Genomic DNA, 23,080 nt, shown 5'->3' with positions numbered 1-23,080 from the left:
AACGCAAATTTATATATATATTTTTAGCTTCACATTGTTTCCCTCACTTAACAGCATAGTCAGGCGGGAATCTGGTAACTTAACCCACAACCTGTCGCATTTATGTCCCTGCGTCACGACAGGTCTCAAATTTACAAAAGAAATTCATACACACACATAGAGTACCCTCAAAGTTAAAGTATCTCTTAAATTTGTAGGGTATGAGAATTTACTATTAAATTTGCAAAACCCTTTCTGTTAAAATGTGAATTCATAAAAAAAATAGTATCTTGTATATTATACATAGTATTAAATACAGCTGAGTAGAGAGGGAGCCTAGTATTAAGACATCAACAGACGCAAACTTTGGTTTATACAATTAACTCAAAAATATACAATTCTAACAAATATGTTTTTCTTTTCCAGGACCTATCACTAAAACTAGGTATCAATCTAAACAATCTATATTCCCCCCACCTTTCACAAGACTTATTAAAATCCATCCATTATGGGAGCTACGGAATTCTTTCAGGCCATAGTTCCCCTTCACCAGGTTCCCCCTTACACCAAATAACGGAGGGTCTAAGCTATTTACACACAGGCTCCATAACCAGGGGAACCCCACAACCCCACTCAACCCCTTTAGACCTCCGAAATAACGTCGAAATGGACACTAATTACCCCCAATTACAAATACTTCCCCAAATACATTTGACGCATAGATCGTTAAACAATTCACCAATTTCTAGTCCTAGCTTGGATATGATACAAGAGGAAATAGGCAATGGTAGCCAGAATGAGAAATTCCTTAAAAGTTATCAGCCCCCCCAAATAAGTTTGACTGATTGTCTTGGATCGGAAATAACTTTAGTCGCGTCTTCCTCAGAAGACAGCGTGGATAGCTTAGAAAATTCTAAATATCATATACCGCAATTTGTTATATCGGAACACACAGATATGGATAATAAACCGTCAATTATTAAAGGCATTGGTAGAAAAGTTAGTCAGGAAACTGGGAAAGAAAAAGTTATCGAAGACGATACGGATATGGAGAAAGTGGACACTAAGTTAGACATGCGGAGAAATAGTGACAAATCACTGGGTTTTAGTGACGATTCCTTAAGCAACGATTCGGCGAACGCATCGCCGAACTGCGAGCACAATGTGCAATCCATATATTCGAATATAGTGTCAATAAGTTCAGGTTTTAGTGAAAATCGGGGCAGTTTTTCAGAACATCGTGAGTCTTTCTCGTTTTCTGACAGAGGAAGTTTCTCGGAGCGAGGAGATTTCGGTCGCTCCTCGTTTTCGGACCGAAGCGATTTCGGTCGAAGCAGTTTCTCAGAGAAAGGCGAAACGCCACGTTCCTCGTTCTCAGCTCAGGGCGTTTTGGGTGAAGTTAAGGAATATTATGAAGAATATATGCCCAGGGATAAAAATTTAGCGAATTTTGTAGAAGAATGCCCTCAAGAAGAGATTGAAAAGTTACAAAGATCTACAATGGATTTAAGGCTAACAGAAATATGCAAAGATAACCAAAAAATACCGATTTTACTAAACCCCCAAAACATTTCGTGTGTCCAAGAATATTATGAAATAACCTTATCGACAGTATGTTCCCAATTAGATTCGGAAAGAATAGTTGAATTACTAAAAGAAACTATCAACACGAGAGTTCCTCCACAAAATATTTTCGTAGAAACAAGCGAACAGAAGGAAAAAAGTGATGATGCAGAAAACTTAACTGGTTTCCTTAATCTAGAATATTCCGGGGGTATCCAGATTGAACTGGTCTTATGTGAAAATAAAGCGAAAGAGAAGAAAGGATTGAAAATGAGAAGGATATCCGGGGATCACAACGAGTATGGAAAGTTGTGTCAACAGTTGATAACTAGTCTTACTGTTTGAGTCAATTTTTTATAGGACAAGAGCTATTTAGGGTTCAAATTGAGTTCAAATTATAGGTTATATTGATTTTGACTATGAGGTATAGCGCGCATTAGTGATTTTTGTCACCGTGACTGTTGCGCGACTGTCACCGTGTACATTACACTAAATGAAGGTGCGCGCATTTGGATACGTGACAATTGGGTGACTTTTTGTCCGCGGAGGACGGCAACACGCCGGTGACGCAACTGTCACCGCGTCCATAGATTTGTATGCCCGTGCGCGCATTGGCAACTAAATGTCACCTCCCCCTTGCGGTTTCCATACTAGTCGTCTTCCGCATAAACATGAAACAGCAGCGTGTTGCATTGCAGCACAGAATTTTTATGTCAATAATTGCGTCAAGTTCATCACCAAGGCAAAACGTGTGTTTTCATGAAGATGAAATAGACAATGACAATACTGATTGACGAAATTGAGTTGAGGCCATTGTTCTATGACAAATGAAAAGTTAAAAGCCAATATTTTCTACATTTGCTTTTTTTTCTATTTCTTAATATAAGTGCACAGACAACCATCTCTTCGAGATCTATTTTATCAAATGTAAAAAATTTCGTCACTGTCATCGCAAGTGCGCGCAGTGGCGAAAAGTATGGTGACATGTCAGTGACAAAAAGTTTATTGTCACCGTGACAAAAGTCACCAGTGCGCGCTAAGGGTGAATGTTAAACTAAGAGCATTGAATAGCTCTTTTTTGACACTTCCTAAAATTCTTAACCTAAATTTTGATATTTGGTGGTGAATTCCAACTAAAAAAGTTAAATTGTGATAAATTAATATAAATGAAAAAGGGGGTATATTAAGCAATCGGGGGCTGTTATAGTTTTTAATGAAAATTTAATAAAAAAAAAAAGATTTTTTGATAATACTTTGGTTTTGTCAAAATCGGTCGATCCGTGAGCATTTACTTTACTCTTTATTCCATTATATGTTTTTGAGTGAATTTCATATGACATAAGTCTTATTTATACCAATAATATAAAGCTGAAGAGTATTTAGGTTAGTATAATTTGTTTGACTGCACTAATCTCAGGAATTGCTGGTTCGATTTTAAAAAATCTTTTTATTATGTGGGATAGTCCTTTTATCCAGGAAGGCTATAAGCTATATTACATCACGTTAACTATCTCGATGTGTACCCCCTCTACCTGTCATAGTTACCTCCCGCACTTAGTGTGTAGGTAGTAGGTACCAGATAGATGAGGTAGCAACTAAATGCTAGTCTACTATAAAGGTAGATAAATATAGGTTCAATTACACAATTTTTTGAGAAGAAAAAATAATTTGATTTTTATATGAAATTCACTCAAAAACTAAATAATCCTTTATGTGATACAATTTTTTTGTAAATTTTTCTATAGGGCATAGATTTTTTTTTGTTTCATATGAGAAGTGTTATTGTCGTGGATAAAAATAATTGTTAAAGACTAAATCGGACAATTTGTCCAAAACAGAATATTTTACTTGTTTAATGTTTTTACATTAAGTGGGAATTAAACCTTCTGTTTTTTTTATTTATTTACATAGCCAGTTACATTAAGACATTCAAGCAGAGGAAAATAAAAGGTTACAAATAGATTTTTTTGCAAGAAAAAATTCAATCCATTTATTAATATAACGCTAATGACTTGACGTCACTTACGTTGAACATTTTTTTTATTTAAATTATTGATAAAAAAGACTTATTAAATTATGTTATTAGAAAAGAGGATAAGAACCTTGTGTCTGGACACTGCGTTCTCAACTTTGCACTATGTGGAACTTAACGCCGTGCTCTGTCTCGCCTGTGCTGGTAAATGAAAATAATTTAAACATACGTTATCCACAACTTTATAACATAATCAGTTTATTATTTGTACATTATGTAAAATAAATGAATTTATTTATTAAATAATTTAGTTTATTATGTAAATAGTTTTTTTTTTCAACAGATAATATAATATGTTTTATTTTATTATTTTTAATAATCGAGTTAATTTTTGTATGAAGAGTGTATGAAGAGTGTGAACAATGAACTTTTAAATATAACGCCATAAGTAAATTAGTTTTAAGATAACATTTGTAAATAATATTTTAATAAATTTCAAATTCCATTACGTTACTTTCTTGTTTTACTTCTAATTTAGTTTAATTTACAATACATAAACTTAGGTTAGCCAGAGAGAACTTAGTGTTAAAACATTCCTGACTTCCAGCCCAAGTTATAAGATATTGCGCGTTATGAGGCGGAACTCAACGCCGCGCTCTGTTTAGTTATCGAAACAAGAAATTCAATATAATTAATTTCCCAAAATAGGAATTGAACCCAACCGGCGTGTTTACAATCAGATAAAGAACAGAACTTATAAAGATTACTGCGTTTTGTGCCTGAAACTTAAGTGGCCATCATTAATTACGTCACATGAATTTCATAATTTTGAGACTCCTCCCCAATCTTTGTTATAGATTGTTCTTCAGCTTCACGCTGTATATGTCATGTAGCAGGGTAGCAGTTGAAACCTAGTGTCAGAACACACTGTCAATGTTTGCATATTACGTACATATACGAAGTCTCCAATTGTAAACGCGACGATCGTGGGCGTCCCATAAAGCTAAATTTAAAATGCAAATACAAAATAAAACAAAGCCGCTCTTTAAACTATATAATAAAGAAACTCTCATTAAAACAATATATCACTTATGTTAATAATAATAATCAATAAATGAAAAGAAATATTCAAAATCACTTGAATAATTACTTTAACTTTTTTTTTATAGCTTCACGCTATATTCTACATAAAGAAGGATAGGTTGCGGGAACCTCTCCGTTTCCCACTTTCCACCCAATTATCAAAACATTATTTGTTGTGTGACGTAACTCAACACCGTAACAGATTGTGTTTTACTATCAATGGTAGAAAACGTAAATATTTTTTATTAATTATTTTCACAAGAGAACCTATTCAATAGGTATTTTAGAGCGCTGTTCCTTCAAATTCTGTATCAAAGATGGTATCGGGACCTTCAATGACTGTATTTTATCCTCACTAACTATAGTTATATCTTTTTTTATATCACTGTGGTATCTTTTGACGTGGTTGTCTAACAACGACTTCCTAACCGACGTATAAGAGCAGTGATTACACTTAAACGGCTTATTCCCCGTATGTATCGTTTCATGGCACAATAGGCTTTCCTTCCTTGCAGCTTTATAATCACAAAAACTGCATTTTAAACCGTTTCCAAGATGCAAAGTGGTAAAATGTTTTTGTAATTCATATTTATGGCGGCAGGAGTACGGACAGACGGTACACTTGTACGCGTAGTGCCCCTTCTGGTGCATTACGAACTGACATTTGTAGTTCGTCGTGAAACTGCAGATCCCACAGTATAAAATCTTCTCTGTTTGACTCCTTTTATTGTGTAAAGCGATCTGATCTTTTGTTTTCGTTGAGAAATCACAATTAACACATTTGTAGGGTCTATTCTGACTTCCGGTATGATGTCTCTGAAAATGCCTTTGAACTGCCGCCTTAAATTTCGACGTATAATTGCACATATGGCACAAAAACGGTCTTTCCTTGTCATCGGACTCTAGTACTTGGATACTGTTCCAGTCCAGACAATTTGGGTCCAACGTATATTGATTTTGACCCTGATTGTCCTTCCTATCTATACTTTCTCGAGTGATATAGTCCGATCTTTCTTCTTTCTCCAGGGGCTTTAGTAGCCCCGGGCCATATATCTTATTATAGTGTATTACTTTATGTTTTTTACTTTCACACATAAAATAAGTTTGAAAATCGCAATGTTCGCATTTCAAAGGACTTTCTTGTTTACTCCTCTGTTTGTGTATGTTCAATCTCCACCGGACCATAGTGGAAAAATCGCAAAAATCACACTTATTAGCTTTCTCCGTGACCTCGTTGTGTATTTTGGCCAAATGCCTCGTAATATGCCCTTCAAATTTCGTCACAAACGGGCATTTGTCGCATTTAAAAAACACTCCTTCATTATGAATTTTGCTATGTTTTAAATAATTATGTCGATAAGCCGTTGCGTAATCGCAGTGAGGGCACTTAAATTGTTTTTCCAAATTATGTTTCCTTTTATGGGCATTTAAGTTCCATTTGAAATACGAAGTATAATCGCATTTCTCGCACTTTAGCAGTCTCATGGACTTTTTTTCTTCATCGGTCAAAATTTCTTTTGTCTGATGTTTTATCATTATATGTCTTTGTAAGGAAGTCGGGTATTTAGTAGTATAATCGCACAGAGTGCAGGAAAATGGCTTAGTCTCTTTGTGCCCGGCCAGGTGGAGGTCTAAACAGTTTTTATAGCCCGTTGTGTATTCGCAAAGTTCACAATTGAATACTTTTGGCTTTCGTTTTTTGGATTTGCGTTTTTTAGTTCTGAAAACAATAAAAAAAATATATAATATTTGCGGAGAAATTGAAAGTACACTATATTTTGTATCAGGTAATAATAGTGTTAGGTCGTCAGTGGCGTAGCGAGCTTAACTCGCACCCAGGGCAAAATACTTTTACAGCGCCCCCCAAGTGAACATAATATAATTTCATATCTATGTTTAAATAGTTTTGCGGACTAGTTGGCGCCCAGGCCATGATGGTCTCCCTTGTCAAATTTGTGAACAAATATACAAACATAATATGTACACTTATGAAATCTATCAAGATCGGAAGCCTAAATACATCATCATAAACAAATATTAGCCAACACTGACAACATAACATACATACAGGTCAAACTGATAACCTCCTTTCTTTGAGATTGATAAAAATGCATTTGTGGGACATTTTAAAAGTTTGAATAATACACAAGTATCAATAAAAAAGGTAATATGAAATAAAACAAAGAACAGTGTCTCAACTTTAAGTTTTTTTGTCTATTATATGAGGTTGAAAATCCTAAAAAAAAGTAAATTCACACTTTGTGCGAAGCTGGGTACACAATGGGGACCTAGTGTTGAGACATTATGTTTCCCACACACATCTCAATTTTCTCGTAATAATCCTTTTTTAGGTAAACCACAGGTACAGTGGGCTATATTGAAACAATACCAAGGTGTAATATAATATCCTTATAGTATTCGTCTATAAATGGACCATCCAGCACAAAAACCTTAAACCTCATAATTTTCATTTCAAATCACCAGTTCCTAAGGTTAGAGTATCCAACAAAAAAAATATCTCCAGTTTTATACTATTGGTATAGATTTAACAAACCTAGTTTCCTCAGCTTCTGAGTTATCATCTTCAACTTCAACTTTAACCCATACGCTCGCGAACATACTCATCATCTCCGTGTCTTGTTCAGATTGTGGTATATTATCTTCTGATTGATTCCCATCGCTTTTAACACTTGTGTCATCTGCCATTTCGTTTCTAAAAATATATTTTATTATAATTATTAGTAAAATATAAATATTGAGAGTAATTGCAATCATTGTAGGCTTGATATTATATTATATTAGATAAATGCATCTGGTTAAAACAAAATATGGCAATTAATGCCGCCACTCAACACAATGTCTCAATTTGTGCAGAAAGTGGAGATTAACAGTGTGAAGAAAAAGGAATCTATTAAGAAAAATCATATCACTTGCATATTACTTCTAGGTTCATTCTTTTGGCTTTGGCTACTTACAGAGGGCCAGACCAACATTTCCCTCTCACCATACAATTTCAGACCATTTCATTTGAACTACTAGTTTCTGAGATTAGTGCAAAATTCAACCAAATGAACTTTACAATTTTTTAATATTTTTATTGATAAAACATTATATATTACTTAATAATGTCTAATTCACTGCAATTAGTACATTATAAGAACTACATGATACAAAAACCCAAATATATTATTTAAAATAAAATCAAATTAAATTATTTATAAATTTAAAACAGTAGTATATAAATTCCATATAAAATATGTATATTGTTGTTAATTTACACATAAATTTAATGTGTGTAATAAACTAAATTCCAAATATTATACATTTAAATCGAAAGTATGTTCCAATTACAAGATTCAATGACATAAAACACAAATAAACAACATATCTTTGCCATTACTTCAAAGTATGCAAACTTAAGCCATTAAAAGTATATTTTTTGAGTATTTAATATCAGCTCTCCGCAAAATAACTAATATATGAAATATTTTTTATTGTAATAAATTAAAATTAGCCGCTATTTAAATATTTTGTCTATTCTAGTAAATTTTAATAAAAATAGAGATACTGTTAGTGATCTATTATTTCGATATATAAAAAGCTTTTGTAATTCATAAAATATTTTAATGTTGTTTAGGATATTGTACTTACTGCAATATTTACAAAACAAAGTTAAATAAAGACAGCATTTTTTACAGATCCATTGTTGGAAAAAATCAATTATGCTTCACTACGTTCGGAAATTATGACAATTTAAATTTGATTTACAGAGATTAGTTAACAATAAGAGTAAACAATAAGAGTTTAATATTGTAGATTAATTTTTATATCTCACAATTATTTAAAAAAATATGTTTCAAATTATGATAACGTAACTCATTACTTATATTAATAAAATAGTATATTTATAATATAACTTTATTTTTGAACTGTGTAAAGTTATTGACAACGGATAATCTTACTAAAATATTTTTTTTCTTATGTTAATTCAACTTTATTAATTATTTTTATTTTTATTTATAGTATAAATGAGTAAAACCAAATTATTATGTAACTATACAAATGTATCAATTGTATAAATTGTTTTTTATATTCCATTAGATAAACGAATACAAAAACTCAATCGATTAAAAATCGATATCTAAGCATATTAATTTGTTGTCAATAATATAACAAATATGGCAACGTGATTCAGTTGTCAAAATATCTCATCCTTGTATTGTACCTATATTACTTAATTTTTCAAAATAGATTTCAATTATATTATAATTATGTATACAGAAGTAGATGTATTTGTTAGTAATTTCACTCTCATAGATCCTGAAATATATCAACTATGGATAGAGGGCTGTTCATGTAAGTTATAAGTTAAAAGAATAACATTTAATTCCTATCTTTATCTCAACAGAGAATTACTTTTGTTTTTTTTTTGTTATTTTTAATTCAATACACACTAAATAATGTTACTTATTTCACTAATACCTAAATCACTTTGTGTCTTCTGATACGAATATATCAAATATAATTTTTTTCCTTATCGCGATGTACTGCAGATTAAAGCGCGAAATTCAAAGTTATTTACTAGAATAATATATTCAGTGTATTCTTTCTAAATAGAATATTTCTTTTTTTACATTGTACATTTTAAATTTGATAAACTGAAGCTTACAGCTTATAAACAGACAATAATATACAGACCATTTAGTTTTTTCCTGCACTTTATGAATAAAACAAGAAACTACTGAAATTTTCTTATTTAATTTCAATATTCTTGTCTTGTCTTTAACCCTATGCCAAAGTAAAAAAGTTACATATTATATAAGAAAAGTAATTTTATAAATGTCATATTAAATAATTTAGTATACCTGTACTAATATTATATTGCTGGAAACATTGTTCGCTTGGATTGTTTTCCAAGAGATAATGGCTGAAATCCTGTTATGTAATTTTTTTTATATGGTTTCTAAAAAAGTATTTAGAATAATTATGTCATGTGCCACATACAACTTGAATATTATATAACCAAGCGGGTAAAGTATTAATAAGTAAAAACTTCCTTAATTATATAAAAATAATATTATTTTAGCAAGTGAAGCAGTATCAACACTGCATCAAAGAGCCTCGTCAAAACTTTTGGGAGCAACAGTGGAACTTATTGCTAGTGATGTATTAGATCATTACAGGTAATTAGAAATATGATTTATCTTATGTGTTTCTACTTTTATATTTACAAAAAAAATAGCTTTATTTTGTATCCTACATATAGAAAAGGAAACCTAGTGTTAAGAATGAAAGAAAGAAGAATTCATCCTCAAATCCATTTTAATAAAAACTTCTTCAAAAACTTCGTGCATATCCCACTTCTGATATTAGGAATCAGAAGCTTGTTTTTAAAAAAACATGATTAAAACAAATATTGTCTATATGTTTCCATATTGTTCGCATAGAGGTTCTATGTAATTATAATTAGTGATATGTATCACCGAATAACAATACTTGACATTCCTTCCGATAAGGGCCTTTGTCTGCCCCCAATTGACACAATTCTACTGCTTTTGTAGTCTTTTTCACCTGCATCTACCCTCTTTTATACATTATGCTTACAATTATATTATAATTATATAAGTATGTATGTTTTTTTTTCAGAACCTTTGCTCTCTTAGAAAGACTTTTAACAGTTCCATCTAAATTGTCAGAGCAAATGATATTTCAAATAGATGAACCGACTAAGCATATGTTAATTGAAAAGTAAGTAAAGTTTTCTATCCTTTATCACATCTTCATGCTTTCACACATCTACACATTTATCCAAGTGTTGACACATGTGATCTCCCATCCACACATGTGACCTCACATCCACCTATGTGACCTTACATCCACACATCTGATCTCACATCCATACATATGATCTCGCATTCGCATGTGACCTCACATCCACATATGTGATCTCACATCCACATCCACAAATGTGAGAAATCCTGAAAAGAATAAATTTTTAATTTGATATTGAGATGTGCATGTTCAAGCAAACAAACTACAGCTTATTATATGCATAATACATATTTCTTTTTCAGGTATTACGATTTAGATGATGCGGTGATAAGAGAGCTGTTAGGAAGAAAGCTCTCATCAAGACATAGAAAGGATTTGGATGAAGTATATATTTTTAATATATTAACTCATATTATTATAACTGTTTGACATAATTGACCTAATGGCACATCTCTCTGTTACTGAGCTTCTCAGATTTTCATTAAGAGATTAATAAAATAAATACTAATAATCTCTTTATTAATATGAGAAGCAAGAACTTTGAACCCTGAAGTATGAAAATTCGCAGAATTGTAGTTTATACAGTAATAGTTTAAAGGAGCAGAATTGCAGAACGCTAATATATTTTTAAGGCTGTATGTGTCATTTCAGGTGGCAGAGAGATCAGGAGCGCCCTTACGTTGTTGTAGACGTCAATTCGACAATATCAGAAGGGTTTTTAAAGCAGTTGAGGAAATGCCGGGGAATGTCGTGGCCAACATTAGATCTACTTTTCTTATATCCGAACCGCTTGCTAAGTAAGTATTGTATTAGCACAGACAGAGACATAGTTTAACTAATTTTAATTGCAATTAACAATTAAATAATTGCTTACTGTGATTTGTGCGCGAAAAAAATAATTGTAAACACTTGTTAATTAATTTTTTTTTTTTTGCGTTCCGCTGTATCCCGCACAAGCAAGATAAGCAGAGAGAAGCTGACATACTGGGTTGATAGGTTCCCAATTATTTATAAATTGTTGCCATTTTAGATTTTTAATATTTGTTTATTTTTTTTACAGAAAATACGGCGCTGTAGTATTTATAGCGTGTATGAGGTTCGAAACGGCGAAGCGTAAATTGCAATATTTGTCATTCAATGATTTTTATCATTGCGCTCAGGTAATTATGATTTTTTATAATTAAAAGAATTAACACGGAAATATTTAGTGATTTGACGTTATGAATGTCGTGACGAATGACGGAAATATTTGTCGTTATGAATGTCGTTAGGTATTCAGATAATCGAAACCTGGGTTTTACCATAATCGAATAAATGAAGAAAGGCGGCTTTTGTAAACAACAAAAACATGTCAACGAAAATCAATGTTTATTAAGAAGGTATTAGGAGATACATTTTCGAATTTCGAATATACAATGTACACACAGTATTGAGTACTGCCATTTAACACACAATGTCTCATAATTTTGCGGAAATCTGATGTCTCATCAGTCATCTTTACTTTACTTACTCTGCTATATGTTGAAGTATGTAAATAAAAATAACTGATTAGGCCTTACATAAATAGTATTAGACTAACAAAAAATTGTACCACGAAAAATCGAACATTTACTCTTTGATGCTTCTTCCATTCAAAGGCGATAATGTTGAGCTGGACGTACTCGTGCACGGGCCCCGAGTACTACGATACGGAGATGGATCGCGAGTTCCTGCTAGAGCTGCGTGAGCTGAGGATACTCTTGGACAAGGAGAAGGAGCATAAGCAGTGAGTCGTTGAGTGTTTGAGGTTTTTGGGTGGGAAGTAAACTTTGGATGGGAAGGTTAATGTTGAAAAGGGGAGAGAGAAAAAAGACTTCGAGTATAAATTGGGTCTTTGAATTTTTAAGTTGCTTCTTAGGTGGGATTGAGAGAGTTGAGGATACTGCTGGACGAAAAGAAAATAAACAGTTTTGGGTTTTTGTGTTTTTTTTTTCAGTTTAGATGGGTATTAAGTTTTTGACCTTATATAAAAATAAAGTAAAGTGTAAGATATTAATATTTGTTATTTGTGTTGATGCACTGAAACCATCGTGATTGTGGGTTCGGATCCTACTCAAGTAAATGTTAATTCCCTACATAAAGAAATAAGACCACTAGTTCTCTGACTAGTCACTACTGTGGCATCAACCGATTGTATGTAGTTTATAAAATTAAATTAAAAAAATCTTTTTTAAGAACAAGCTATTATTATTTGTTACTAAAATTAACTAAAAAGTTAAAAATAAAATAAATCTAATATGAAACATAATACGCTTTTCATAAAAGCATGTTACAGTTTAACAAGGAAGTTAAGAAATTTCTACCGCATCCTCTATTTAATTTATGTTAATTTTCCTTTTAAAACATACCGCGGCATTTATTTCCGCTACTTAATATGCAATGTCTCTTATAAAGGTGGCCGAACTGAATGATATATGAAACATGGATGTATTTGTAACTTTTTTGTTTTCAGTTTAATTTGTATGCGTCTGAAACCGAAGTTATTAGAGAAGTCGTATCAAGAATTAGAATTAAATTTTAGGTAAGTTTTTAAGTTATTGAATGTTTAATAGAAACAATTTTTTTCATTTGTTTGTTTACCAGTTTACTATATATTACGCAAATACAAAAGTATAATAAATGAAAAGTCACGATCTTTCGACTAACACCGAGACTGCTCAGGATGCTTGGGATCGGGCTCAGTCGGCAATCATTGCGGCGGGCAGGCGAGTTCTTGGCCTTTCTAGGGGAGGACGTGTCATCGACAAGGAGATATGGTAGTGGAATGACGAGGTGCAGGAGGTGACTCGTGAAAAGAAGGCCTTTAAGAAGTGGCAGGAATCCAACAATGTCTGAACAAACAATGTCTGAAGACAGGCTGGAGTACACAGTAGCTAAACGTGCCTGTAAAAGAGCTGTAGCCAGAGCCCGCAGTGAAAGTTTGTCACCATTGTATGATAAACTTGAAAGTGTGGAGGGGCAGAAGCTCATTTACAAACTGGCACGTTCCCGGGATAAAGTGACGCAAAATATCGCAAAATGTCTTTGCGTCAAAGATTCCCAGGGCACGCTGCTCTGTAGTCATGCCTCTGTGAAGAAGAGGTGGAGAAGCTACTTCCAGGAGTTGCTGAATACTCAGCACCCATGCAGTCTTCATCACGACCCACCGCCTAACCTCGGACTTATTGCCTCAATAACCCTTGACGAAACACGTAATTGCCTTCGACGTATGAAGAACGGAAAAGCGGTGGGACCTGAGGACATTCCGATCGAAGCGTGGAAATCGTTGGGCTCTCTTGGTGTGCTCATGCTTACTGACCTTTTTAACCATATCTTGAACACTGGTAAGATGCCGCATCAGTGGCGGCTTAGCTTTATTACCCCTATTTACAAAGGAAGGGGCAGTGTTCAAGATTGTGGTAGTTATAGGGGCATTAAGCTTATGAGTCATACCATGAAGCTCTTCGAGCGCATGATCGATCTCAGGCTCCGCCGAGAGTGTACTATCTCTGAGTCTCAATATGGATTTCAGCCAGGATCGGGCACCATGGACGCCATTTTCGCCCTCAGAATTTTGATGGAGGCATACAGAAAAAAGGAGAGCTCTGCATGTGGCCTTTTTAGATCTGCAGAAGGCCTTTGACTGTGTGCCTCGTCAGTGTATCTGGTTGTTTTTGTTTTTAAAATTCTTTATTAATAAATTAGTAGGATAACAAACATAACTTAAGCTAGAAAATATGTTGTTAACATAATTTAAAAGAAAGGTACTTTATCAGGCTAATAAGGCGCCTCCAAAAGTTTACAAACTGTAGGTTAAGAACTTATTAAACAACGTAATTAAGATTCAAACGAGTTGTATGTTATGTATTCAATTCAATATTTTGCGTAAAAATATCGTTCTAAAACTGACAATGAAGGTAATTAATAAATAAAAGCTTGTTAACAAAGTTAAGCTCAGTTACGACCAGTAACGAAGCCGCGAGTAGACCTCCCGCGTCCCCCTCGTACAGTCGTACTAGGGCGACAGCGGGGGGAGCGTTTGAGACGCAGCGAGTCCGAAGGCTGGCTGCCGCACTCGCTGGACCGGTTTTAATACACATTCGCACGGAAACAGAACGTGGTGATGGGGCAAGCGGTAAGTGCCATATCTATCGATATATTTTAAATCTGATATTTTCGTTCGGCCTATTGTCGAAATTAAATTATTTATATGTGTATGAGATAATTCGTAAAATTTATGCGTTAATTTAAATATGAATTCACGTAATGTAGGATAATTAAGTTTTTTATGTAATTTAATTAAATTAGTTTTAAGTGGCGTATTATAAGCTATTTTTAATGCTTTATTTTGGATGGTTTGGAGAAAATTTAGGTTAGTGAGACAAGTGCTACTCCATACAGGACAAGCATACGTAACGCGTGGGCGTACTAAACTAGTATAAATACGTAATTTTGTACGCGGACTGAGGTTACTCCTTCTATTTAGTACTGGGCTAAGTAAGCCAAGCGACTGTATTCCTTTGGTTCTAAGATACTCTATTTGTTTTGTCCAATTGAGTTTCCTATCCAATAGTACTCCCAAGTAACGTACACAACTAGACCATGGTATTTTATGGTTTAAAATTTGTAGCTTCCTCTGAGGACACGACCGTTGGCGGCTGAATAGTATGGCCTCTGTTTTGGTTTCGTTAAGCTTCAGTTTCCAGCTTGTGAAGTATTCATGCAACATATCCAGGGATAATTGTAAGCGACTTATTATAAGATCCAAATCCGAAGCGGAGGTGTATGAGGCAGTGTCGTCGGCAAAACAAGCCAGGTGAGTACGGACCTGGGTAGGTATGTCATTTAGGTAAATCAAAAAGAGATAAGGGCCAAGTATGGACCCCTGAGGCACGCCAGCTGGCACTGTCTGCCATGAGGATTTCGTATTTTGAATGTGGACCCGAAATTTGCGGTTGCTAAGGTAAGATTCAATTATCTTAATCAAGAAAAGTGGAATCTTAGCTGATATGAGTTTATGCAGTAGGCCCTCATGCCAGACAGTGTCAAAGGCTTTTTCAATATCCAATAGGAACATCCCAGTAGATTCACGGAGGTTTAGATGATGAGCTATATGTTCAGACACTCGAGCCAATTGTTGAGCAGTAGAGTGCTGAGCACGAAAGCCAAATTGCTCACCTATGAGCAAGTGACTCGAGGATGACAACAGCCGCCTATATATGATTTTCTCGAATACTTTACTCAGACCAGGGAGTAGGCTGATCGGTCGGTAGCTGGATGGACAATTCCCTTCTTTACCTGGCTTTTTGATAGCAATCGTTTTTGCAAGTTTCCATCTATTTGGAAAATAACCAATATGAAAACATCCATTGAAGATCTTAGTTAAATATACTATAGTTTTAAGGGAGAGATTTTTTAGCAATACATTATGTATATTATCATCACCACACGATTTACGTGTTTTAAGTGTTCGGAGTACTAAACGCACCTTACGCGGGCTCGTAGGTCTATCCAAACTCGTTGAGCTTTTGCTTAGCAATGTCATCGAGCTACTAACATCGTTTTCAAAGCTGGGACTAACCCAGTCCCTAGTTAGGCACATATTATTATAAAAAGTTTTGGCTAGCAGATTACATTTTTCAACGTCACAAATGGTATATAAACCATCGTCTGTTTTAAGGCTAGGTATGCTTTCAGTTTTAGATTTTAGCTGTTTTGTTACTTTAAAAATGTCAGTACTAGGGTTATCCACTTTTTTTAGTTTACTGTCCCAGATCTCGTCGTTGTGGTGGCGAACAAAAATGTGAATTAGGTATTGGGTAAAATTTATTTGGGATCTAAGTCGTTTTTTGAGTGCCAAATTGTTACATTGAGCCTCTATGCGACGAAGATAATTTTTATATCGTATAAGACTTTTTATTCGATAAGGTAGCTTACTGAAAAGAGGTATTTGTAATGCTGTTGGAACGTTCGTATCACGAGCTTCGATGATAGCTGTATGGAGGTGCTCAACAGCTGCATCAATTTGGGAAGCTGAGGAGTACGTACTAGAAGTTAAGGTAAGTTTTGTGTCCAGTGAGTATCTAAAGCCTTTCCAGTTTGCCTGGTGATATTTGAAAATCTTGGTAGGATGAAGTCGAGGTACAGTTCCGCCAACGCTAAAAGTAACAGGTAGGTGGTTAGATGACAGTTTAAAAAGAGTTCGTACATCATCTTGTAACTGAATGTTTAGGGCTAAAACTAGGTCGGGAGTTGTATTCCTGCAATCAGGCCGATAATTTAATTGTGTGGGTTTATCAGGACCGTATATGATGTAATCGTTTTCTATCATATGGCGAAAGAGACATTTACCACGAGTGTTATTGAAAGGACTTTTCCATAACTGATGATTTGCATTAAAGTCACCCATAAGGAGTACTCGGTCTCCCAGGCCAAATAAGAGGTTTAAATCGTCCACTAGCAATGGGAGATTAGGGGACTGGTAGACTGAGATTACACTAACGACTTTACCTGAAAGTTTAATTTGAATACCGATTGCTTCAATGATTTTGGTGGTCGGAATGACAAGAGGAACATGCTGAAGGTCTTTTTTAACTATTAGGGCTACACCCTGTCCACGACCGCTACTATGCTTATCCTGCCTATAGCACACAAAACCGGGAAAGTCTAAATTAATTTTTGAAGTAAGCTTAGTTTCGCAAACGGCAATGATATCGATAGATATGGCACTCACCACGAGATCCATAAGTTCATGGGTTTTGCTCCGGAGACCGTCGGCGTTCCAGGATAGAAAGCTGAGTTTGTTATTTCTACACATAGTGACCAAGGTGAGAAATGACTAATATGATTTTTTCTAGCATCGATGTGCAGGACATGAATTGGGTCTTTAGACTCTTGATTGATTTTAATATTTCAAGGATTTCGGTAGTACATGAGTCATTATTGATTTCTGGTGGGGCTGGTAAGATAACTTGCTGTCTTGCTTTCACGCTGATCTCAGGTTCAGCAGATGTCATAGTTTTATTTTCGGAAACAATGCTAGCCCACGATTTCAGTGGAAACTTAGATGAATCAGGAAAGTTAAACAATTTTGGTGGATTTCGTTCTTTATCTTTTTTTAGTTGTAGTTTTTTTAGGTAATCAAGCCTCATGCTACATTGACGATAGTTAGCCGGGTGATCTTCCTTACAGTTACAGCAATGCGCGGGCAAGCTGCGGTCCTTTTTTGGGCATTCTGCACTCAGGTGGTTTTCAGTACATTTCACGCACCGTGGTGTGAGGTTACAGTTTCTTGCAGCATGTCCAAATCTCTGGCACCTGAAGCACTGAGTACCAAGAGAGTTGCGTGATTTGAACTTCTCAATACGAACTACGCAGTTGAAAAGATATTTTATGCGGCAGAACTTTGCGATATCGCAGTCAACTGGTAATTGAATTAGAAAGGGAGGACAAGGTGATTCCTGCGATTTATTGGAATGCAACATTTTAACCGCAGCGCCATCAAACCCCAGTTTTACGAGCTCCTCGGGTAAGTCTTTTTCCACATAAGCTGGTAAGCCCTTGATTACTACTTTAGGTGTTTTTTCGTCCCTTCGGGTATACGTAAGGAAGGCCGCTCCTTTAGTTTTCATTCCTTCTTTGACTTTCTGGTGTGATTCAGAAGAATAACATATTATGGCTACTTTGTTCCTACCTCTGTACTGTAGGTTAAAGCGTGTTGTGTATTGAGAAACCAAATCTTTGATGGTCATGTGGGTCCAATCCTGCTTAATATCTAGGATGATGGGAGGTATATGACCACTTTTCTTGATTGTAGTTGAAGCTTCCTTGAACAAATTGGTGGTTTCATTATCTTGACTTCCTGGTTCACCATCTAACGGGAGTACATTGAACTTGTTATGCACAGGCAGTTCTCGGCTTTTGTCAAACTTCTTCGGGTCACGAAGTACCGCTATGCGTTTTGCAGTTCGCCATTGTGAATCTTCTGCTGATCTTTTAGAGCTTAAACTCTCAGTAGAGGAAGATTTTACTAAAAACCGATCCATAATATCGATAATTGGTCGATGAGGTTTTTATCGATGGCGTATCCATACATCACTAGACCAGTGAATAAGCGCTCTGGTAGGGATATAGCAAACGTACGTGCACCAACGTCGAACGCTGAACGCGGAATGAAACGGAAGTGTATCTGGTGGGCTTTGCGATCCAAAGGGATCCTATATTGAGATTATCAGAGACATGTACCACGAGTCCGCTTCTATGGTTAGGACTGCTGTTGGTGACACTAGACCCTTCCCGATTACAGTGGGGGTTTACCAGGGCTCGGCTCTTAGTCCGTTCTTATTCAATCCGTTCTTATGCTCGATACTGTCTCGGCTCACATCCAGGACCAGCCTCCATGGCTGATGATGTATGATGTATGATGACATAGCACTCATTGCCGAGAACCGACTGACGCTGGAGCGTAAAGTGAACCTCTAGAAGGGTACGCTTGAGAACGGCGGTCTTAAACTAAATGTGTCGAAGACAGAGAACATGGCCTGCGGGAGCCGGGACTCGAGCACCATCCTTATAGGTCCTGAGCAAGCCGTTAAGTCGGAGAAGTTCAGATACCTTGGATCCGTTATGCACGAGTCTGGAGGCATCGATCACGATGTCCAAGGGCGGATAAGCGCTGCCTGGGCCAAATGGCGGGAGGTCACTGGTGTGGTCTGCGACCGCAGAATACCGCCCAAGCTCAAGGGGCTGATATACAAGAGCATCATCCGACCGGTTCTATTATACGGCAGCGAATGTTGGCCGGCACTATCTCGGCACACTCAGGAGCTTCACGTCACGGAAATGAAGATGCTGAGGTGGATGTGCGGCGTAACGCGGTCTGACCGCATACGCAACACATTCATTCGAGGTAGTCTTGGGGTCCGTGACGTAGCGGTTAAGCTCCAAGAGCGTCGTCTAAGATGGTTTGGCCACGTTACGTGCCGGCCTAAGAACTATGTCGGATGCAAGTGCCTTGCTATATCAGTTCCTGGAGTGAGACCTCCTGGACGCCCAAGGAAGCGCTGGCTGGATGTCGTGATGCAGGACATGAGAGCCAATGGTCTAACCACCGAGGACGCAAAAGACCGTGCAAAGTGGAGTAGGTTGAGTAGGAGGGCAGACCCTGGCAATAGCCGGGATTAATGCCAGGAGGAAGAAGACAAAAGTATAATAAATAAGAAAAAACATATATTGATAATTTCTCTTTAGAAATTAGATTATAATATCAGTATATATAAATTTAGAGAGAAGACTTAATTGGAAGATTGAGATTGGAGATTTATTTGCAAGAAATATGGATAAAGTCAACTAATTATATTTTTCATTATAGATTGTACACGCGGGCATTGGTGGGTTTGGCGTGTAACTTGCATCGGGGCAGGGAACTGAGGTCTCTGTTCACAGATTTATTAGAAAAGTGAGTATTTTAATGTAAAATGTGTACATAAATTGTAGACCATGTGTTATTCTGATATATAAACTACATTACTGTAAAGTTTGATCTAAAGGTAGAAATGAAAGTGGAACAGACATCCTTCCTCAAAAACTTACATATTTATAATATTAGCTGGTAACGAGCCAAAGCACGGTGTTGAGTTCCGTTGAGTGCTTGGTGAAAGCTGTGTTTTAACACTAGATTTCACCTGCCTATCTTGTTACATGCGGAAAATATATATTTTTTCAATATAATAAAAAAAGACCGCCTCGTTTCTTGCGCCGGTTCTTCTCAGGTCTCAGGCATTTTAGTAAACTGGTGGTAAATTATTTGACGTTCAAACAATGAAATATGTAAAATCTTATTTTATTTATTTATTTATTTATTTATTTATTTATTTTAAGTTGGGAAACAAACAGCATTTTACAGTACTTTTTAGTATAATACATATCCATATTCCAACTGTCAATAAAGTTTCCACTTATACATAAAACATGGAGTGAATATGTTGCTAATTAACAATTAAAAATTAAATTTACTGTCTAAAGAGAAAAAAAAAAAAACAAAGATTTTTACGAATGAAAGGTTAAGGTTTACATTAGGTTAGGATTTACAGAATTTTGAATTTTGTCAATGATCTTACATGAAAACTGCATCAAACTACTATGAAAAATGTCAATATCACTAAAGCAATTATTGTATGCCCTACAAGATCTTAGTATAAAACAATTTTGGGCATAATTGGTTTTTCGAGCAGAAATGTAAAAGGTGTCCCTAGATCTGGCACTAAAAGTTGGACATTTTATGTGAATATTACTTAGCAGATAATTGGAATCTATAAGATTGTGTAACAATTTATACAAAAAAATTTGATCTCTATATCCTCTTCGTTTTTTTAATGATAGTATATTTAGGTTATGAGAGTTATCTAATTTAAATTTGTAAAGTAATCGCCGTATAAATTTATTTTGGACACTTTCAATTGCAAATACATATTTATCATACTGTGGGTTCCAGACTGGCGAGGCATACTCTAAGTAAGGTCTAACATATGAATTATACAAAAGCTTAAATGTATGTATGTTCTTAAAATCACTCCCCTGTCTAAATATAAAACCGAGCATTTTATATGCTTTTCCTATAATATTCGCAATATGTTTGTCGAATAAAAGACCGGCGTCCAATAATACACCAAGGTCCTTAACAATGGAGACTCTTTTTATTTTCCTGTTGCGAATCAGATAATCAAATAGAATGGGAGATTTCTTTCTACAAAAACTAATTACACAACATTTGTCAAGATTTAGAGATAATTGATTAGACGCGCAGTATTTATCAAAATTGACTAGATCCTCCTGCAGTTTAGTGCAATCCTCTTGATCTCTTATAATTTTGAAAATTTTTGAAATTTTGAATAAAATATACTATTAGGCTTATTCGACTTATTTAAAGAGGGATGATGCCGAGAGCGGGTCGCTAGTTTTGTTATAAAAATACATTTATTACTTATTTGATTTTTTTATTAGGTGTATAGAACCCCTGCGTATGGGCACGTGGCCGAAAACTGACCTAGCACAGTTTCTCTGCGCCTACGAGCAGTGTGCGTTACAGATGGACGTACTGAGGTGAGTGGGGGTTCAAATTTTTATAATAGTATGTATGATTGTTCGGCTCGGTCGCGGTGTGTAACCTGTTACATGCAGGACACTTACTACTATTCTTTACGCTATTTAATTGTATTCATACTAAGGGAACGATTATATTCGATACTAATCTATTCTTCTATATTAACATTATAAAGCTGAACAATTTGTTTGGTTTAATTTTTTTTTGTATTGGATAGTCCACTTTCTATTAAGGTTTTACAGGTTATATTACATTTCGTTTGTAACTGAAAATAATTTTACTTAGTAAATGTATTGCATATTAGTTATTTTAAAATTGTTTATTAGTAATATTAAAATATTTAATTTTTAAAAATATACTTATGATTATCAAAATATTAAAAATTGTTTTTTTTTTATTTCAGAGAAGCCGATTTAAAAAGTGTATGGGAGAGATATATGAGGGTAGTTAGTCAGTGTCTTTTGACTATGTATCATCCTTAATATTGATTATATTATATGTTTATAAATGCTAATTTATTAAAACAAAAATATCTAATTTAAAATATTGTTTATTCAAGTACATTTTTGTAAGTATGTTTTTAAATCGTCGAATGAATATAAAGGTACCATCAGCTCTCTTTGAAATGTTTACAAAAATCGTAGCTTATGCGTTATTTTAATGCATAAGATATCCTGATGCAAAGTTTCATCTCACAAGCTTTCACATTTATAGTCTACAATGACAGTATTCTGTGACTTCTAATTAAGACGACTTCAGTTAATTAAGAAGACTTCAGGTTTTTAAATTTATTTGTACCTCTCGTATCGTGGTGGTGCGACTGTAAGCACGGCAGGTTTTGCATTCTATTCTCATTCGGTGAATGTAATATTTAACATTGTTAATTCCTTACTCTGGTAACGAGGCAAAGAACAGAGCAATGCCTCTAGAATACGTTCGAGTTGGTTGTGTGTCGAACAGGGTCTCAAACACATTCACTCACTCACAATAGTAATCAGTTGTAGATTTTATTACAATTTTTAATACAAAAATTAATTTTCTATCTATAAGTGTTGTATGCAAAATAATTCATATTTATTAAATGTTGTTTATAACGTGTTCTTGTATTTCATTTTATGTCAATTACCTACTTATGCAATGGTTTAGTCTCATTCATTCTTATCGTATTGAAAAGAGTTTGTATGTTGTAACTTAAGTTCATATTATAATGTATGGAACATACAACGTTAAGTTAAACAAGTTTATATTACCGAGACAAATCGTGGCACAGAGGCGCGGGCATGCAACTGTATACGAGACAGGTTGTGAATTCTACTCGACGAAATATAATATTTTATATTTTTATATCGTAGCACCGGTAACGACGGATCATACCGAACGGGGTGTCCTAACATTATGTTCATCGGCATTTCCCAATTCGATTTACGAAGCATTTCATGTTAAGTGGCGGTACTCAATGCCTCGCTTTTGCTTTGCCAAATGAAGAAATTAAAATATGTATTAATAAATAATATAAAATTTATCCGAGTAAAAACAATAAAAATAAAAAAGAAGTAATAATAATATTATAATATTAGTAATAATTAAATAAA

At 34.8% G+C, this 23,080-nt stretch overlaps 3 protein-coding genes across 6 annotated transcripts in view; 2 read left to right on the top strand and 1 right to left on the bottom strand.

The window, feature by feature from the left end:
• The window catches only part of LOC146528171 (uncharacterized), a 40,076-nt gene extending 36,049 nt beyond the window's left edge, over positions 1–4,027 (top strand). For all 3 annotated transcript variants that reach the window (XM_085205299.1, XM_085205298.1, XM_085205300.1), the window contains one exon: positions 406–4,027. In XM_085205299.1, coding sequence (XP_085061425.1) covers positions 406–1,887 — 1,482 coding nt within the window. In that variant the 3' untranslated portion in view covers positions 1,888–4,027. The remainder of the gene's footprint in view (positions 1–405) is intronic.
• Positions 4,028–4,555: 528 nt separating this feature from the next.
• Positions 4,556–8,404, bottom strand: LOC146528170 (uncharacterized). Its single transcript, XM_085205301.1, has 3 exons — positions 8,249–8,404; positions 7,152–7,310; positions 4,556–6,317 (listed from the first exon to the last, which is right to left on the bottom strand). The coding sequence occupies exons 2-3, from the start codon at positions 7,301–7,303 to the stop codon at positions 4,865–4,867; spliced, it is 1,605 nt and encodes a 534-aa protein (XP_085061427.1). The 5' UTR covers positions 7,304–7,310; positions 8,249–8,404; the 3' UTR covers positions 4,556–4,864.
• A 367-nt stretch (positions 8,405–8,771) lies between these two features.
• Fibp (acidic fibroblast growth factor intracellular-binding protein) lies at positions 8,772–22,586 on the top strand. Of its 2 annotated transcripts, XM_085204055.1 has the most exons (11): positions 8,772–8,953; positions 9,684–9,780; positions 10,244–10,345; positions 10,672–10,753; positions 11,021–11,166; positions 11,430–11,529; positions 12,007–12,134; positions 12,861–12,929; positions 19,758–19,844; positions 21,389–21,487; positions 21,892–22,586. In XM_085204055.1, exons 1-11 carry the CDS (start codon positions 8,869–8,871, stop codon positions 21,968–21,970), a joined length of 1,074 nt encoding a protein of 357 aa, XP_085060181.1. In that variant the 5' UTR covers positions 8,772–8,868; the 3' UTR covers positions 21,971–22,586. The 2 variants fall into 2 exon arrangements, with proteins under 2 accessions (XP_085060181.1, XP_085060182.1); XM_085204056.1 differs by lacking the exon at positions 21,892–22,586 and having other exon boundaries at positions 21,389–21,491.
• The last annotated feature ends 494 nt before the right edge of the window (positions 22,587–23,080 follow it).

The sequence above is a fragment of the Heliconius melpomene genome, chromosome 20 (genome assembly GCF_056956725.1).
Source record: "Heliconius melpomene rosina isolate 202511_hmr_F chromosome 20, ASM5695672v1, whole genome shotgun sequence".
In the NCBI taxonomy this organism is placed as follows: domain Eukaryota; kingdom Metazoa; phylum Arthropoda; class Insecta; order Lepidoptera; family Nymphalidae; genus Heliconius; species Heliconius melpomene.
This window is presented reverse-complemented; position numbering and strand designations above follow the sequence as displayed.

Excerpts from the sequence above, each read along its gene's own strand:
- LOC146528170 (XM_085205301.1), bottom strand. The coding sequence starts at position 7,303 with ATGGCAGATGACACAAGTGTTAAAAGCGATGGGAATCAATCAGAAGAT. Across the intron at positions 6,318-7,151 it reads TCAGAAGCTGAGGAAACTAG|AACTAAAAAACGCAAATCCA; the intron begins GTTTGTTAAATC and ends TATTGTTTTCAG.
- Fibp (XM_085204055.1), top strand. The coding sequence starts at position 8,869 with ATGTATACAGAAGTAGATGTATTTGTTAGTAATTTCACTCTCATAGAT. Across the intron at positions 12,930-19,757 it reads GAATTAGAATTAAATTTTAG|ATTGTACACGCGGGCATTGG; the intron begins GTAAGTTTTTAA and ends TTTTCATTATAG. Across the intron at positions 21,488-21,891 it reads TTACAGATGGACGTACTGAG|AGAAGCCGATTTAAAAAGTG; the intron begins GTGAGTGGGGGT and ends TTTTTATTTCAG.